The following is an 18,895-nucleotide window of genomic DNA, read 5'->3' as shown; positions in this document are numbered from 1 at the left end:
CCACTATTATTGCAAATTTCCTTTACTACTCTGAACAGAGATTTGTTTGACTGGAAATCGTGTTAGAACCTCATTATGAAAGTATGCTACATTCTACCAAGCTAAGACCCCATTTACAGGCTAAAAACAACTACACCAAAAACAGTCATTAAATTTGGTTGAAGTTCAAGCTTGTTCTAACAACGGGGATAGGGTTTTGAATCCCATTATAATATGATTCAGTCCCATCCATGCAGTCTGGGCTATACCATCTAAGAACAGAGTTGCGTGGCAACCAAGTTTAACTGCAGTTGTGAGAGAGAGAGTGTGTGTGTGTGTGTGACCTGAGGTTACCACCTACTTCGTTTTAAACCAGATGGTTTTTTTGAATGACCAAATTATATTCCTGCTGAACCTGGTTTTCTTTGGTCTGCTGACAGATGTGCACCATCATCCTAAACATCATTTTTATTTATGTCAGGCACATGCTTGTCTTCTTTGACCAGTGGCACTGAGCAATTAGGAGGCCCCTGGTGTGAATTTTAATCTTCCTGACAGTAGCACCTGAAGTAAGATGCTCAGTACCTGATGCTGGCCTAAGTTAGTGCATTCAAGGAGAGACGTGTTGAGAACCACAAAGAAAAGGAATCAGGTTTCAGAGTGGCAACCATGTTAGTCTGTATCAGCAAAAAGAACGAAGAGTCCTTGTGGCACCTTAGAGACAAACAAATTTATTTGAGCATAAGCTTTCGTGGGCTAAAACCCACTTCATCAGATGCATGCAGTGGAAAATACAGTAGGAAGATATAAAAGGAACTTCACCTCAGCTGAGAAGAATATCTACTGGCTGCCAGTTAACTGCTTATCTGCCTGCACTGCAGAAAGAATTATTGCTCCTTATTGCTCTGCCTACCTGACACTCACAAGTCCTAACTAGGCAATTTAGAGGCAAAAAGAGCAGCAACACTTTCTTGAGCAGTGTCCTGGAGTCCCTGCATCTTGAAGAGATACCAGGAAGGAGAGAATAAAGAGTCCTCCCAGCATCCTAGATTTGCTGCTTCTGGAGTCCAGGGCACAGAAATAAAACATCTTCCCCACAGGGAGGAGCAGAAAATCCCTGCTCATACTAACGCGGGCCGTGTTCATGACTTACTCCAGGAGGAATGGTTTTATGGGTGGAGCTAGGAACTTTTTTTTCCCCCTGGAGTCGGGGGAAGGTTTGACTGACTAAAAGATGGCAAACTCTCTGGGTTGTCCATAATATGTGGGGTTTTTTTGGCTATCTTCAGAAAAAGAGATCCTTCTCTGCATTGACTAGGGAATCCATACTAGAACTCGACTAGAAACAACAGTGTTTAAACACAGTTTAACATGATTCTATCTCCAATAAGGACAAAATAAGGCTCTCACACAGCAATACTAAGAAGCTTAAGATATGTATTTTTAGGTCACATCTACACTGTAAATCCTATTTGTACCAAGTGACTCAGTTACAATATAGTAGTCTCCTGATGTGGTTTAAAGACTGTTTTGTCATGTAGATGGAACTGAAATTAATTTCAACTATGCTCTTGAACTGTTCTGCATTCTTTGACTTTTGTAAGTCTGTGATTCACAACCACAGTAGAAACATGGTTCTACAATGCATGCTGTGATTCTGCATACACCAGTATATAACACTGTCATTGGATGTGCATTTTGTAACCGTTTCTCCCAGTGCAGTTGGAATTTCAGTGTAGATGGGACCTAAGAGAAGCTGGAATGGGAAACTACTGTCTTATTCAGGAAGAAACTATGTGAAAAGTCTGGGGGTAGGTTACTTCCTCCCACTACATGTACCTTGTTGAGAAATTTTTGAAACTGAATGAATCACAATCTATATGAAACAGATTTATCTAATATTTACATGGTTACACTTTATAAAATATCATGTTTTGTTTTGGCAAGTGTTTGTTTTATCCACGGTTTTGGTTTTGTTTGTGTAATACTATTCTTTTTCCTGCCATACACAGTGTACATTTTTCCATTGCTGGAATCTCTTACATTTTGTCCAGTCTCTCAATTCTAGTGAGAGCAGTACACAATTTTATCCCCAAAACCTAGCAATCGTAATTAAGCCTGCCAAGAGAAAACGATTAATCAAATCTTGACAGTAATCTAAAGGCAGTGGATCAAGTAATTCCAAGAAGAAAAGCACGGGAACAAAATAGCTGTTGAATATTTTGGGTGGCAGAGAAAAATATTTGGTTTCCTTTGCTGCCTGCATATTGGTTGTTTGAAGGTCAGACAGATCTTTCTACAGTGTTTGTCCCTTCTGCAAATCTCACCATACCTGTTTCACGGGTTTGGCTGGTCCTCCTCCCTCCCAGCTTTCTGTGCAGTAGGACATCATAGAATATCAGGATTGGAAGGGACCTCAGGAGGTCATCTAGTCCAACCCCCTGCTCAAAGTAGGACCAAGCCCCAACTAAATCATCCCAGCCAGGGATTTGTCAAGCTTGACCTTAAAAACCTCAAAGGAAGGAGATTCCACCACTTCCCTTGGTAACACATTCCAGTGCTTCACCACCCTCCTAGTGAAAAAGTTTTTCCTAATATCCAACCTAAACCTCCCCCACTGCAACTTGAGACCATTACTCCCTGTTCTGTCATCTGGTACCACTGAGAACAGTCTAGATCCATCTTCTTTAGAACCCCCTTTCAGTTGAAAGCAGCTATCAAATTCTCCCCCTCATTCTTCTCTTCTGCAGACTAAATAATCCCAGTTCCCTCAGCCTCTCCTCATAAATCATGTGCTCCAGCTCTCTGATCATTTTTGTTGCCCTCCGCTGGACTCTTTCCAATTTTTCCACGTCCTTCTTATAGCGTGGGGCCCAAAACTGAACACAGTACTCCAGATGAGGCCTCACTAGTGCCGAATAGAGGGGAATGATCACATCCCTTGATCTGCTGGCAATGCTCCTACTTATACAGCCCAAAATGCCGTTAGCCTTCTTGGCAACAGGAGAACACTGTTGACTCATATCCAGCTTCTCGTTCACCGTAACCCTTAGGTCCTTTTCTGCAGAACTGCTGCCTAGCCACTCGGTCCCTAGTCTGTAGCAGTGCACGGGATTCTTCTGTCCTAAGTGCAGGACTCTGCACTTGTCCTTGTTGAACCTCATCAGATTTCTTTTGGCCCAATCCTCCAATTTGTCTAGGGCCCTCTGTATCCTATCCCTACCCTCCAACGTATTTACCTCTCCTCCCAGTTTAGTGTCATCTGCAAACTTTCTGAGAGTGCAATCCACACCATCCTCCAGATCATTTATGAAGATATTGAACAAAACAGGCCCGAGGACTGACCCCTGGGGCACTCCACTTGATACCAGCTGCCAACTAGACATGGAGCCATTGATCGCTACCCGTTGAGCCCGACAATCTAGCCAACTTTCTATCCACCTTTATAGTCCATTCATCCAGCCCATACTTATTTAACTTGGTGGCAAGAATACTATGGGAGACCGTATCGAAAGCTTTGCTAAAGTCAAGGAATAACATGTCCACTGCTTTCCCCTCATCCACAGAGCCAGTTATCTCATCATAGAAGGCAATTAGGTTAGTCAGGAATGACTTGCCCTTGGTGAATCCATGCTGACTGTTCCTGATCACTTTCCTCTCCTCTAAGTGCTTCAGAATTAATTCCTGGAGGACCTGCTCCATGATTTTTCCAGGGACTGAGGTGAGGCTGACTGGCCTATAGTTCCTCAGATCCTCCTCCTTTCCTTTTTTAAAGATGGGCACTACATTAGCCTTTTTCCAGTCATCCGGGACCTCCCCCGATCGCCATGAGTTTTCAAAGTTAATGGCCAATGGCTCTGCTCGTCCAGCTTTTCTAAATAGTCCTGAACCACTTCTTCCTCCACAGAGGGCTGGTCACCTCCTCCCCGTGCTTTGCTGCCCAGTGCAGTAGTCTGGGAGCTGACCTTGTACGTTAAGACAGAGGCAAAAAGAGCATTGACTACATTAGCTTTTTCCACATCCTCTGTCACTAGTTTGCCTCCCCCATTCAATAAGGGGCCCACACTTTCCCTGACCTTCTTCTTGTAGCTAACATACCTGAAGAAACCCTTCTTGTTACCCTTCACATCCCTTGCTCGCTACAACTCCAAGTGTGATTTGGCCTTCCTGATTTCACCCCGCATGCTCGAGCAATATTTAGGGCGGTCATCCCAAGAGTCACATAGTTCCAATGCCTTCCTGTGGGCATGTCCCTCAGGCACTCGACCATGGCTGAGGCGTCAAAGAGCCTAGTGAGCACTCCTGGCCAGCCACCCACTAGGGCTGCTGCTGTGAGGGGAATCTAAGTCGCTGATGCTGAGGATCTCTGGAGCGTTTCAAGCTTCTAGAGGCTCAGCAAGCTGTAGCACTTTTTCTTCCCTCGGCCCCAGTGGTACGTTTCCTGGGCACTTACTGTGTCTCTTACCCTTCCTCAGAAAGGGGGTTCTCAGCCCACATTCCATAGACCCCCAGGACCAGTGCTGGCCCACAAGACCCCACACTTACTTAAATACATCCCTCTCCCTGAACTCCACTCCTACTTACAGGTTCACGATCTCAGGGGCATGCAGTAGTTCTGAAACAGTTAAAATACACACACACACATCCTTAGAATGGCTAACACTTCTCTTCTCTTAACTAACTTAACTAACAGGAGAGTGCAGATCAAACTAAACACGAAACACATGTCCTTACCTTCGTTTCCTTATCACTCCAGGGTCTTCTCTGGGCTGGGATTTGAGTCCCTTGAATTGCTGGAGGTCCTCAAAGCCATCTGGGCTCAGGAAAGTGGGCAGGGTCCCTCTGCCCCAGAAGGCTGCTACATGCTGGGTGGTCTCTCTGAGCCCAGCTTCTGTGACCTGCTATAGCTTGCCCCACACTTCCTCTTCCTGTCTCTCTCCCTCTCTTCCTGTTGATCTGCTATTTGCCTCCCCTCCCCGGCTTTTCCTGTTCTGTCTTTTGGTAACATTGCGCTGCTCCTACCCTTCCCTAGAGAGCAATCAGCTAAACTGATTTTTTTCTAAGGATGCAGGAGCTTTTTGCATAGTCTCTGTGAGGCTTAAGTACCATCATTAACCTAAGTATTTCCTTTTGGATCTGTCTGGGGTGTGTCTACAGGACCTGGAGCCACATATAGGCACTCATAATACAGCTTCACGGTACCACAGAGGCAACATAATAGGTGTAGATTCAGACATATGATTGACATATTTATTTCTGCTATGCAAAAAAATGTTCCTGTGTGGACACAACCCAGCTTTGTGTGTTGTAACCAGGGCACGACTGGTTAGAGAATGTGACAGACTGTGAATGTGACAGACTGGTTACAAAAATGTGTTTGTAGTTGTATTATGGACAGAGCCTAAGACTAAGGGTATGTCTACGCTGGCAGAGTTCCAGAACTGGGAGTTACTGCACCACTCAGAGAGCACTGAAGGGAAACCGTTTTTGTGTGTTCACACTGTCAGCTGCCTGCACAGTAGCATGTTCACACTTGCGGCACTTGCAGCAGTATTTGGAGTGGTGCACTCTGGGCAGCTATCCCACAGAGCACCTCTTCCTCTTCTGCCAGTAAGAGTTCTGAGAAGGCAGAGAGGGTCGCAGGGCATCCTGGGTCCTGTCCAATGCCCCGTGATGCATTGCTTCACATCCCAGCAATCCCTGTGCTTCCGTCCGCATTTGGCACCATCTTTCAACAGTTCGTGTACGGTGCTCCCTGACTCTTCAGGCTGCAGGAATGGATCCCGAACTGCTGACCCACTATGCTGCTCGCTCTGACCAACACATCATGAGTGGCAATGGAGTTATTCCTTACAAAGGCAAGAGGAGTTCCACATTGACCTCTCCACGTGTAGTAGCTACAACATGAGATTGCTTGTGGCATTCTCGGAGGTGCTGACCAGAGTGGAACGCTGCTTTTGGGCTCGGGAAACAAGCACTGAGTGGTGGGATCACATCATGATGCATGTCTGGGATGTCGAGCAGTGGCTGCATAATTTTTGGATGAGGAAAACCACATTCAAGGGACTGTGTGATGAGCTCGCCCCAGCTCTGCAGCACAAGGATACAAGAATGAAAACTGCCCTGCCGGTGGAGAAGCATGTGGCGATTGCACTGTGGAAGCTGGCTACTCCAGACTGCTACCGATTGGTAGCTAAGCAGTTGGGAGTGGGAAAGTCTACCACTGGACTTGTGCTGACAGAAGTCTGCAGGGCCATTAATCGCATCCTGCTCCGAAAGACAATGACTCTGGGCAACGTGCGTGACATCGTAGATGGCTTTGCACAAATGGGCTTCCCTAACTCCGGAGGGGCAACAGATGGCACGCATATTCCAATTCTGGCACCAGCCCACCTAGCCACCAAGTACATTAATCACAAGGGGTATTTCTGAATGGTTCTCCAGGTGCTTGTGGATCACCGTGGGTGTTTCACAGACCTTAACACAGGCTGGTCTGGAAAGGTGCATGACGCATGCATCTTTCGGAACACTGGCCTGTTCAAGAAGCTGCAAGTAGGGACCTTCTTTCCAGACCAGAAGATCACCGTAGGGGAAGCTGAAATGCCCATTGTGATGCTGGGAGACCCCGCCTACCCCTTAATACTGTGGCTTATGAAGCCATACATGGGGCAACTTGACAGCAGCAAGGAGCGGTTCAACAGCAGGCTGAGCAAGTGCAGAATGACTGTGGAGTGTGCTTTTGACTGTTTAAAGGCCCGCTGGCACTGCCTCTATGGGAAGCTGGACCTGGCCGATGACAATATTCCTGTGCTTATAGCCATGTGCTGTAAGCTCCATAATATTTGTGAAGGGAAGGGTGAAAGTTTCACTCAGGGTTCGACCACAGAAGCTCAGTGCCTGAGGGCTGAGTTTGAACAGCCAGAGACCAAGGCTATTAGAGGGGAGCAGCGCGGGGCCATGAGCATCAGGGATGTCTTGAGGCAGCAATTTGAAGCTGAAAGCCACTAATATTTGTTGCTATGCTTGGGAGTGCAGTGCTTGTAAAGCTAGGTGATTGGTGCAGATGATGCAATATGTGGGTTTAACATAATTGTATGTTGCTTTGCAGGGCTCTTTTTGCTTTCAGTTAATAGAATAAAGATTGCTTTCAAGCCAACACAATTATTTTATTAAAAACAACAACCGGAGGAGAGAGTCAAACAAAAAAAAAATCAGCAGTGAGGGGGATGGGAGACGGGAAGGTCCCAGGAGGACCTTCTCCTTTGGAGTACAGTGCAATGGTTGCTGTACTTCAGCAGGGCAAACTGCAAAGGGATGGGTATTGAGTGCAGTGGGTATTGGGAGTCTGCAGTACTGGACTGTGAGGGGGGCGGAGTGGAATGCCGCAGGTATAGACTGGAGCCAGGAAGTTGGGAAGAGGATGTTGTAAGTGTCTGGGGGGAGCATGGGAAAGTGTTTTGCAACAGTGGCTGCAGGGGAGGGTGAGTGCGGAGCTGCTTGATTTGCAGAGCTACTATCGCCTGGAGCGTGTCTGCTTGGCGCTCCATAACCTTTCAGAGCTGCTCCATGACTTCATTCTGGCATGCTGCATTCTCCTTTCGGTCTCTCTTCTTGCTGTCCTGCCACTCCTCAATTCCTATTTCTCGGCGGTGGAGTGCATCATAACAGAAAGGCCTCCTTAGTTCTTGGCCGCTTTCTAATTCTGTGCCACCATTCAGCCACTGATAACAAAGAGGGAGGCTGTGCTCCCAAGGTCATCTCTTTTAAATTTAAACGCAACATTTTACAGAAGCAGTATTGTTTGCAACACTCAGAACACTGATTCAGTGATTTAAAACACAGCCAGTATTCACACGCCTGTCACTAACTGGCTGACCCCAGGCAAGCACACATGAGCCACAAGACCCCCAAAATGGTGAGTAGCCACAGGGCAGGGTAAATTACTGTTCCCAGACCCTGCTGTACACTGGACATGTGGCTCTTGGAAAGAGACAGCACTGCGGGGGGGGGGGCGCTGATAATCATTCCTGTCCCCACACTTTCCACAGGATGTGATAATTATGGAAGATATCTCGCTGGTGAGGGTGAGCAGGGAAACAAGGGAGGGTCTTCTCCAAGACTGCGGCTTCTGCCGTGGTCGCTATGTGGCTCACCTGTATGCAGCAATGCCCCCCTTCCACCCCCATGATGGCACAATGGCACGGGAAAGTTACTGTTAATGGGGCAAGAAACAAAGCAGCTCTGCCAAAGAACCTGTGGCAGCAGATTGCCCAGTATCTCCAAGAGAGTTTCCTGGAGAGCTCTGAGGGAGATTCCTGTGAAGTGAAGGAATCAATCAACAGCTTATTCTGCCATTCAGACTAGGCATGCGGTGGGAGACAAGCCTGCTTTCTACAATCCTCCTGCCCCCAACAGCTCACTTCAGCAAGTCCCCAAATCAAGTCCACTTACCAGGGGCCTCCTCTCCTGTTTGCGCTTCACCAAGCTTCGACAGCTGTGACTGGCTAGCCTCCTCTGGGATAGAAAAGAGCTCCTGGCTGCATGTATCTCTGACCTCCAAGTCATCCTCTGCCTCTGGGTCCCCCTCCCACTCCACATCCTTGTCCAAGATTTCCTCCTCCTGGCTCGGTCCACTCTTGACTGGCACACAAGCCACCAAAGTATCCACAGTGGTCTTCGCCGTGGAGGTGGGGTCACCACCAAGTATCGCATCCAGCTCTTTGTAGAACCGGCAGCTCATGGGCACAGCACTGGAGCAGTGGTTTGCCTCCCCAGCCTTGTGGTAGGCTTTCGAAGCTCCTTCAGTTTTACCCTACATTGCAATGTGTCCCAGTCATGGCTCCTTTCTGTCATGCATCGTGAAATCTGTCCATAGATATCATAATTCCTACAGCTGGAGCGCAGCTGGGACTGCACAGCCTCCTGTACCCAAATGCTGATGAGGTCCAGCAGCTCGGCATTGCTCCAAGCGGGGGATCACCTTGTGCGTGGAGCAGGCATGGCCACCTGAAAAGATGCCCTGAGACCACTGCACGTGTTACTGAGCAAACAGGAAGGGGACTTTCAAAATTCCAAAGTAATCTACAGGCTGGGGATGATGGTTGGTCACCTGAGGGCAGGGCAATAGAGTTCAAACCAATGACCAGAGAGACGAGAACAGGTATTGTGGGACACCTCCCGGAGGCCAATCGCAGCGCTGTAATCAACCACAGTGTCTACACTGGCACTGCAGTGCTGTAGCCCAGGTGCAGAAAGCTCTACGCCTCTTGGGGTGGTTTTTTTACAGTGCTGTAACTGCGCAGTTTCTGTGCACAAAGTGGCTTGGCAGTGTGTACACCTCGGGAGTTACAGTGCAGAAAGCTGCTTTACTCCACAGAAACTTGCCAGTGTAGACAGGGCCTAAACCTTTCACGCAAAGGCCTGATTCTCAGCCCACTGAAGTCAGTGGGAAGACACAATGGTCTTCAGGATGAGACCTGTATTTTCTAATGGCCGGCAAGTGGAAATTCTTGGCTTATGAGTGCTGAACCATGTTTTCTGCAATGCTTTTAATTTTTGGTTTTAAAAACACTTAATCTAATCTCATATTAAAACCATTTTAGCCTGACCTGAAGCCTTTTAAATCCATTTTAGCAAACTGTGTCCCTGTACAAGTGTGGAAGGGGCCATGGTGACAGAATGAAAGTACCCCAGCTAAATCTACCATCTGCGTCAAAATAGTGTTCATAAGCGATAGTGAAGTTTAGTTTAAAGAAATATTTGAATAACTAATTCTTTTTTATGCCTTCTTCACATCACTCTGTATATATACAAATCAAGTCCAGCAATTAACTTATCTCAATCCCAGCCTTGAAATCGGAGACTATATTGATGCTGACAGGTCAGCTGGTTTCCTTTTGTAGCCCATAACTGATCTTCAGTTGATCAGTAACTAAAAGTCAATCTGATATATAGGGCCACCCAAGGCTCCTAAACTAGCATGACATCCATTCTGTAAAGGCTAATTGCTGGCCTCCTTTACTTTCAGACTGCAGGATGCTGGGCATAAGAAGATTTATAGGGAAGGCCCCAGAGTGTGCAAGAAGAGAGGAGGCTTAGAGCATAGGACTTCAAGAAAATACAAAATCTAGGCTATCTTCAGAGTTCTGCTATTGCCTTGCTAAGAACACACAGGACCAACATTTTAAAGGGTCTTTACAACTATCTCTGATATTTGCAAGAATATAAATTTTAAATGCACAAAAAATCATAGACCATATCCTCAACAGGTGTAAATTGGCATTGCTTGGCTTGAAGTAAAGGGAGCTACATCAGTCTACAGTGGGTTATTATCTGGCTGCAAATGGATATTTGTATTCATAAATCAAGTAATTGCATGCACAGATTGGTTAACGTGATTTGCATGTGTAACTATCCACATTAAATAGAGAGGTCGCTTTTGAATAAATACATGTTTAGTGGTTTTTTGTTTTTCATGTGCAAACAGACATACTCAGACATTGAAGATTTTGTTCATAATAAAGCAAGAAGGGGAGAAATGACCATGCTCTCACTGAGTAACCACATTTTTCTGTTTTGTTCCATAGGAAATCTCTTGGTTTGATGATAAGAAAAACAACACCGGAGCTCTGACAACAAGATTAGCCACAGAGGCAGCACAAATTCAAACAGTACGTACCGTACGGGAGTGTGTGTGAGAGGGAGAGAGAGTTTTGTATCTGTGTAACGCTAATATTAAATATGGACCATTCTGCCAGGTTACTTACAACATGACACTATCTGTAAAGCTAGGGACAAGCACAGCTATTCAGCTGTTAGGAGGTTGGTGGCCATGAGCATTGGATCATACTAGTGGAAGGAGGAAGGCAGATTTAGGGAGAGATGGACAAGACTGGGAAGAGAGAAAGCAAGGAGGCGCAGGGTTACTGATAAAAGGTGGAGAAGAGGGGACAGATATTTGAATGGAGAGAATTAGATTTAGAATGAAGGGACAAAGGGAACGCTAGGGAGTCGTGAGCTAGAGAGGAGGAGTGAGTGAAGCAAGCATTATGCAGTACATAGGGGTCTGAACTACAAGTTTGGATTTGGATATGAGCTTTCCTAAAGTTCATGAGTGTTTGGATATAGGGTTGTGGTTCAGCCCATTGTAATGATACAGGGCAAACTTGGAGTTCCACAGAGTTCAGATCTGGAGTTTCAGATTAGCCTATCTCTAGAAGGAACAAGGGATGGGTGAAAGGGAGAGTGACTGAATGAAAAGCACTTCAGCTGAAAGCACTATATAAATGTTAGTAGAGATTGTGGGGTTCAGTTTTAAATTTCAAGCAGTCAATAAAAGGCCAAGCCTGCTATTTTTCAAGAACTCGTTTTAAAAAATAAACATGAGGGGAAAAAATTCAGGCGCTGTCAAGATTCCTTAAGCAGAATTAACATCCTGTGTCCACTGTAAGTTACTGTCTGAATCACTCCCCATGGCTTCTTTGTTGGTCACTAACAGCTGTGAGAAGCGCAGCTTTTTTGGTGGGGCTCTCAGTGTGGGAATGGAGGTTTCAAACAACAGATAAGACTGGTTTTTAAAAACAGTAACCAGTACTGGATGACACAGCCCGTTTCTGCTGGGGGAGATGAGGCCAGAGTGAAAGATCTCTCTCTGAAAGCTGTGGGGGGGGTGTGTTTTTGTTTTTTTAATCTGCTTGTTATCAGGTAGGGCAAAGGATTGTATTTAAAACCCATTAGCAAATTACAGTTTTCACATATTACCCGATTACAGGCAACAGGTACAAGGCTTGGTGTAATAGCACAAAACATCTCCAGCATGGGATTGTCTGTCATCATTTCTTTTATATATGGGTGGGAGATGACTCTGCTGATCCTAGTGATGGCGCCGGTGCTTGCTGTGACTGGGATGCTGGAGACCAGTGCGTTGACTGGATTTGCCAACCGAGATAAAAAGGAACTGCAACAAGCAGGAAAGGTAAAATACAGCTTCTTCATAACACAGCTAATCTAGTGGAACAAACGAAGTATAGAAACTTCTATTTCTAATCTGGTCTGTAATGTGACCCCCCTCCAGGGTTCGTTTTCAATACACCATCTGTTTTTTCATTTTGTACGGTGCCTAGCACAACAGGGTCTCAGTCCATGATGAGGACTCCCAGGTACTATTGCAATACAAATACATAATAATAATAATTAATAATAACAGTTACCATTCCAGTTTATATAGTTGGTGGGGGGTGTATGTGTGTATGCTAATACCCCACCAGCACTCTATTTTAATTTTTCCCAAAAAAGAATAAATCAGTAATCACATATACAAATCAACAAGAGTTCACTCTTACTTACCGTTCAAGGACTCAGCTGAAGCACCCCCTCGACCAGACCAGCGAATCTCAGTCTAACTTCGCACATTTAGGTGTATATCCGGAGTTAGGAACATTGAAATAAAAGCACCTGCATTTATTTCTGTGATTAAGCCTTTGCACAAACAAACCAGCTATTTATTTTGCTGCATTCAGTATATTACCACCGTAAGTATAAGTAATTACATTCCTCTGTAAAAAAAATTTTTTACCAATCCCAGACTATGTTGAGAAGGACCAGTGGTGATTTTTTTCCATCTCATTTTGTCTTTTGATTTTCCTGTTTACATAAAGGTAGCAACTGAAGCTGTGGAGAACATTAAAACCGTTGCTTCATTAACTAGAGAGAGCACTTTTGAACAAATGTATGAAGAAAACCTGCAGAAGCCATACAGGTCAGAAATGATTCATGTCATGTTAAGCCAGCCAATCCCAGTGGTTATCAGTCATGTTGAGACCATGTGCATTGCCCTTTCCTCCATTGCAATTGTCCCTTTTTGTTCTTTTTCTATTTTATTTATCCATTTAAAATATTACATTAAGTTAATAGTCTGCAGAGAAAAAAACAAAGGCAAACAAACAAAATTAATACATCATATGGCTGTTTTGTTAAGGAGGATATCATCTTGAGGAAAGAATGAAAGAGCTTGCACATCAAGTGTAATTCAGATAGTCCATAAAGCATGTTGTTAGTGATGTATTCTAAACAAATTACAATATTTTGTGTGTCAGCATAATTTCTCTTAAACTCACTGAAAAGATGCTTGAGTGGGAAGACTGGGGTAGTTTAAATATACAGTATAAATTGCAGTTCTAGGATCCAATCCTGCAAACACTTATAAATATGATTTCAGGCTCAGACTGGTACGTGGTTCTACAGGGAATTCTCTCAAGACCCAAGCGCTAGTGGATTAAGCACAGGTCCTGCTGCTTTCTTGGTCTGAATCCTGGCTAGCACTGGCAAGGGTCCAGCTTAACTGAACTGCTGTTAGAACTGGTGGGAATGTATTGGTAAATTTCCATTCTGTAGACATGGCACAGAAGTAGTGGTGGGGCTAGATATCCTATCAGTCAACACAGGCCCAGACCACCCTTGGAGGCCACTCTTCTCTCCTGTCCCAGGAAACCCTGGCCTCCCTAGTTTGATGCTGCATGATTTTATCCATGGAAGCAAAGTTATGTGTAAGTGTGTCCAGGATCAGACCTTTGGCTAAAGCTGTATGCTACATAGTTTTTTTTTACAGTTTCATTTACCCATAACTGGACCCATAATTCTCCCTCATTCTTGCATCTCCACCACTGGAAGCAGTGTGGTGGTTTTCGTGTAGATCAGCCTTGAGCATTTTTGACATCTATGCATGCTTTCCACTCTAGAGAAATTTGGGGTGTCTATTATGTGTGGCCTCTCTAGCATATCTGGGAGTGAAGCTGTACTAGCTACAGCATACATAAGCCCAGTTTCTCTCTGAACAAGTAGAATATCCCTCATATTTTTACAGTTGTTCCATGTTTTTTGTAAATACTGTATGTTGCAGAAATGCTCAGAAGAAAGCTCAGATCTATGGTTCCTGTTATGCATTCAGCCAGGCTTTTATGTATTTCACCTATGCGGCGAGCTTTCGGTTTGGAGCATACTTAATTACAGTTGGAAGAATGACCCCGGAGGGTGTTTTCACGTGAGTCTCATAAATGAACAACTATTCAAAGTGTGCCATTTTACATCTCCCCTTAGATCCCCGAGGAAATCCCCCAACACCCATCCTCCTCATCTCACAACACTGTCACGGAGATAAATTATTATCAGACTAAAAGGAGGCAAGTTTATTTTCTGTATTTGTTATTGAAATACAACGACAGCCCCTAGTGAAGCACGTTAGTACCAATGTCTGCTTCAAGGATTAGAGAGTTTTTGTGACAAGTTTTGTTAATTTCAGTAAATTCAGCATGTAAAATTGGTTTCAATTTTTCCACTAATGTTTGTTTGCATAAACAAACTTGGGCACTGGGTTTGCATGCAGAGAGATCTGCACAGAGATCCATCCACGTGGACCTCTGCAGGATGGAGGCCCTAGAAAATTATCATTTACTGAAGTATTATTTGCTGCCTGTTTCTGATTATTCGGATACATAGAGTTTTGCTTGGGGAAGGAAAAGTGTGCTATTAAATTAAAGTTCTGTCATTGACCCAAAGGATATCCAAATTCTGATATTACAGAATATAAACAAGCCCACTGGGGCAAATTCTGCTACAAGTACAGAGGACCAGGAGAGTTCAGCTGCATAACAAGGGGTGAGAAGGGTAGTGTTTGAGGGCTGCATTCTCACAGCACAGAGCTCACTTCACAGCACCTCTCTGTACACCAGGGTACCTGGGGGCAGAGCAGCCATGGGCCAGGGAATGATTGGAGCTTGCCCCATGCCATCGACAGAGGGAGCCTTTAAAGGCCACAGAGACCATCAAACTTCAGCATCTAGGCTGAAGGGAATTCCTACATTCATATGTACCCAATGCACAGGAGCACTGGAACAATTTGTATGTGGGGATGCTGAGAGCCATTGAACCAAATGGTAAACCTGTATATAATGGAAACTGCTTCAAGCCGGGGGTGCAGCCAGTCGCGTAGCCAGGTGGAGGGAACAGGGAGAATGATCCAAAAAGAAGGTGCTATCCGCTGCGGCACTTCTACTCACCCGGCAGTGCTCCCTCACTTGCTCCGGGTGTCTTCAGCGGCACTGAAGGTCCTGCCGCCGAGGTGCCACCGAAGACCCGGAGCGCCACTGGGTGAGTAAAAGCACCGCAGTGGGAAAATTTCCTCAACAGGGGAAAATTTAAAAGGCGCCAAGACATTGACAAGGTGCCACTTGTGTTCAGTGGGAGAGTGGCCGCTGCCCCGCTCCCCCCTAACTACGCTCCTATGGCTGCACCCCCAGCACCTTAGTTCCAGCACCTATGCCAATGCACAGTATTCAGGCTGCACATTGGAGCCTTGATACAGCAACCAAACCATGTGCTTAAGGACTTCTTTATATTGCACCTGGATGTGAGGTTTTGGATCTTAAGATTAAAGTAGGGGGGATGGTTACAAAGAAATGATTTTACAATTAAAACCACTTGAAAATGGCTTCTCAGTTTATGACAGTATTTATCCCTGCATTAGGCATTCACTGCTGCAGAACAGATCTTCCTTCTGTCCGGTTACCCCGTCACATTTTGTGGTACAAGTCAGGAAAATGTAGGGATAGTTTTTACTGGGAAACAAGGCTTAGGCACATTCCATTCATTTGATGACACATCTTTGGAGCCTGCCTAAATCTGGTGTCACAGTCTGGCAGCACGTCTTATTTATTCTTTCTGTGCCTAATCATATATGCTAATAATGTTTGGGGAGTTACTGGCAACAGAGGTCAGACACCGCTGCATAGCAGATGATCAAGAATTTAAAACAGCCACCCAGGAGTGGGAGAGGCAGACAGAGAAATTACAGTAATGAAGATGGTTAAGTATTGAGCATGACTGTTCATGACAGAGATGTGGTGGTAGAGGAATATGGCTACTCGAGACAGAGAAGCGAGTTCTGTTGATGGACAGAGTACAGCACACAGGTATCTGGAAAGTGAGGGTTCCTCTCACTAGTGAGCCAAAGATCTATTACTGAACCATTAAAAATAATGAAAATAGGGGCTGGGTGTCTTCTTGCTGACACTGGAGTAAATCAGGAGTACCACGGTTGCAGTTGGTAGTGTGTTGAAATCAGAATCTGGCCCAACATCTCTTGTGCTGCTTTTCTTTACATCTGAAAATGATGCCGTCTGGTTAAGGCACATGCCGGTACTAGCTAGCTTGGTTATTCGCATAATTTGCAAGAAGAATTGAGAGAGAGGAAAGCTTGCTTCTTTTGTCACCTTCCTCACCCCCACCAACTCAAAATGGTGATGAGGCATAGAGTAAGCACTCATAACCCTAGACCAAAGACGTCCAGATGTTCCCTAGCTGAAGGCCTCATTATAAATTTGCCAAAAGCATAGGGGCTTTCAGACATAAAATGGAGTATCTGTATCTATCATCTTCTTCCTCACACACACACCCCCGTGTGAACTTTTAAAATCTAAATTTAAAATTCCTTGACAGACAAAAGGCCTGACATGTATGCTGGGAAACTACAGTGTCTCCAATACTTGTAAGTATAAACCACCATATAAACCACAGCATCTGTGTGGCAATTGCTGACATTTTCTTTAGTAATGGAATTATCTGAATTGGTATCACTCGCTTCAAAGCAGAATTCTAGACATTTTATGATATCTCATTTGAATCTGCTTGGGTTTTGCCCCAACAATTTATTATATATCCAAATATATCTCCTCCTTGAATCTACTTTAAAAACTTTCCTTTACAAATATTATGATTTTATTTTGATTAAATGAAGCCAGTTCACATTTTTAGGCTGCAAAAGTGTTACATCAACAAATCTTAATAAACACTCCAATAACACATTAGCAAGTGGAGTGCTCAGATAATTAAAAGTAGTCATATCTTTCCAGTAGCTGCAGGAGTCATTAAGTGACACTGACCCAGTATTTCCAGAAGATAGCTGTCTACCATGATAGTATTGAGAGTTACATTTCAAATCAGTCCCATTACCAGGAGGCTCAGCAAGTGATAGAGAAATCTGTGAAAAGCTTGTGCACAAATTTGTCAGAGAAAAGAGAAGCTGTTTGCTGTGTTGTGCTGACAGAGAAACACCAGATTATGATGAAAAGGAGACTTGTGATAAGGAAGAAGCATCATAAAGTTTTAAAATCTCATTAACGGTAGAGATGTCTTTTATCCCTGTGAGACCTTTACACAGTTGAGAAATCCTGAAAGGTCCAAGAGGGGGAATAGTCCATAAAGGCTTTCAATAACCTTTTGACAATGCCCCTCACAAGAGGCCGTTAAAGAAATGAAGTAGCCTGGAGCTGAGAGGTAAAGTTCTGTCATGGATTAGAAACTGGTTAAGAGTAGGGTGACCAGATGTCCCGTTTTTAAAGGGACAGTCCCATTTTTGGGGACTTTTTCTTATATAGGCGCCTATTACCCCCCACCCCCATCCCGTTTTTTTCACAGTTGCTAGCTGGTCACCCTAGTTTAAGAGACAGAATACTAAGAGTAAGAATAAATGATCAGTTTTTAACCTGCAAAGAATTTTATTAGTGGGATGCCCTGAGGTTTAATACTAGGACTGGTGTTAATAAGTAATATGGCGCAGATGACACATACTGGAAAAGAATGTGAGGAACTCCAGAGAGATTTAACTTCAGAGAGCAGGTTCACATAATCCTTTATGAGTTGCGTTTTCACCTTCCTCTAAAGCCTTTGCTTCTGGCCACTGTTGGAGACAGGACAGTGGAGTAGATGGGCATGGACATGTCAGCTGGCATGTCATGGAGAGCATATTTCAAAAATATGTGGCATTAATTGAAGTTAAAGCAAAATACAGTTCCTTTTATTAACCGCCTGCTCCAAGCACTAGCCATGTGTTGTCCTATTGGGTTTCAGTAGGCATAATAGTATATAGAAAACTGAGGGCTCTCTGGATGGTACATCCTCCCACAGTTGCAGGAGAGAGGCAGGTTGGTTTTATGCTGAAATTGATCGTCGTTCTGACACAGCACTGTGCTTTAGAAAAGTGGCTATTTTCTTGGCAATGCCTGCTGCGTTTTGCAGTAGACAATGAGAAACCAGAGTCATAACAGCAGGAACAAGCCAACATTAAAGCATGCTAATGGGTGATATTCCGTCAGCAAGGGCTTTCACAATATTGGATCCGATTACCTCCCAGGAAGCTGGGAGGTGTAGGTTTTCTGGCAGCTAAAATTTGCCCAGTGAAGTGTGCCAACACGACAAAGCACCTATTCCTCCAGGTCAAGAAGGGTTGACAGCTAGCATATCCCCAAAATAGGGCAGTGTTTGCTGTGGAGGTGGTGAAATCAAAGCAATATGCTGATTCGGAACATCGCTTTGATAGACTTGGTATGACAGGGCACCTACAAAGCCAGGCTGCGCTTTTAAAACTGCCCTTACCTGACTCCCATGGGAGCACAGCGGGCATGATGCACTCCTGATTTCATCATTCTGTGTAGACACATTCACTGCCAGCTTCCAACAGGATGGTTGATGAAGAAGCAAATCTAGCAATTCCTCTGGGAGAGGAGCTTATAGTTTTTGTTATTTTTGTAGAAAAATGATTCCACTGATTTTTACTTTGATTTTACAAAACATTCAGGGAAGACTAATTGTTTGTAACATTGCTCTCTACTTGAAGTCACTGGAATATTTCCACTGCAATATGTGTTTTGTCAAATGGCATTTATCACTACAAAACTTTCATCTGGAAAGCTTTGGGGGCTCAAAGAGAAGGGTGGAGAGAGAATAGTAGGTTGATTGGGCCATTCACCTGAGCTGTGAGAGATCAAGCTGTAACTCTCCACTCTGTCTGAGTTTGAAGTGATCTGGGATGAAGAGCTCTGCTCTGAATCAGGCAGAGCAGGAACTTAAATGTGGGTCTCACACA

General features: G+C 44.6%; 2 protein-coding genes across 12 annotated transcripts in view; one reads left to right on the top strand and one right to left on the bottom strand.

Annotated features, from left to right (window-relative positions):
* SP8 (Sp8 transcription factor) overlaps positions 1-18,895 on the bottom strand; it is a 65,482-nt gene that overhangs the window by 16,179 nt on the left and 30,408 nt on the right. The gene's annotated exons all lie outside the window — the stretch shown is intronic.
* Positions 1-18,895, top strand: part of ABCB5 (ATP binding cassette subfamily B member 5) — a 75,855-nt gene that overhangs the window by 42,626 nt on the left and 14,334 nt on the right. For 5 of the 11 annotated variants that reach the window (XM_073333753.1, XM_073333762.1, XM_073333752.1 and 2 more), the window contains 4 exons: positions 10,566-10,649; positions 11,750-11,953; positions 12,636-12,736; positions 13,877-14,017. In XM_073333753.1, coding sequence (XP_073189854.1) covers positions 10,566-10,649; positions 11,750-11,953; positions 12,636-12,736; positions 13,877-14,017 — 530 coding nt within the window. Of the gene's footprint in view, positions 1-1,696; positions 1,791-10,006; positions 10,393-10,565; positions 10,650-11,749; positions 11,954-12,635; positions 12,737-13,876; positions 14,018-14,073; positions 14,157-16,470; positions 16,520-18,895 lie in introns of those variants that run through there. The other 6 variants (XM_073333757.1, XM_073333759.1, XM_073333754.1 and 3 more) reach the window with 6 other exon arrangements.

Source organism: Lepidochelys kempii, chromosome 2 (genome assembly GCF_965140265.1).
Source record: "Lepidochelys kempii isolate rLepKem1 chromosome 2, rLepKem1.hap2, whole genome shotgun sequence".
Classification (NCBI taxonomy): domain Eukaryota; kingdom Metazoa; phylum Chordata; order Testudines; family Cheloniidae; genus Lepidochelys; species Lepidochelys kempii.
The sequence above is the reverse complement of the archived record's forward strand: the minus strand, read 5'-3'. Positions and strand labels throughout refer to the sequence as shown.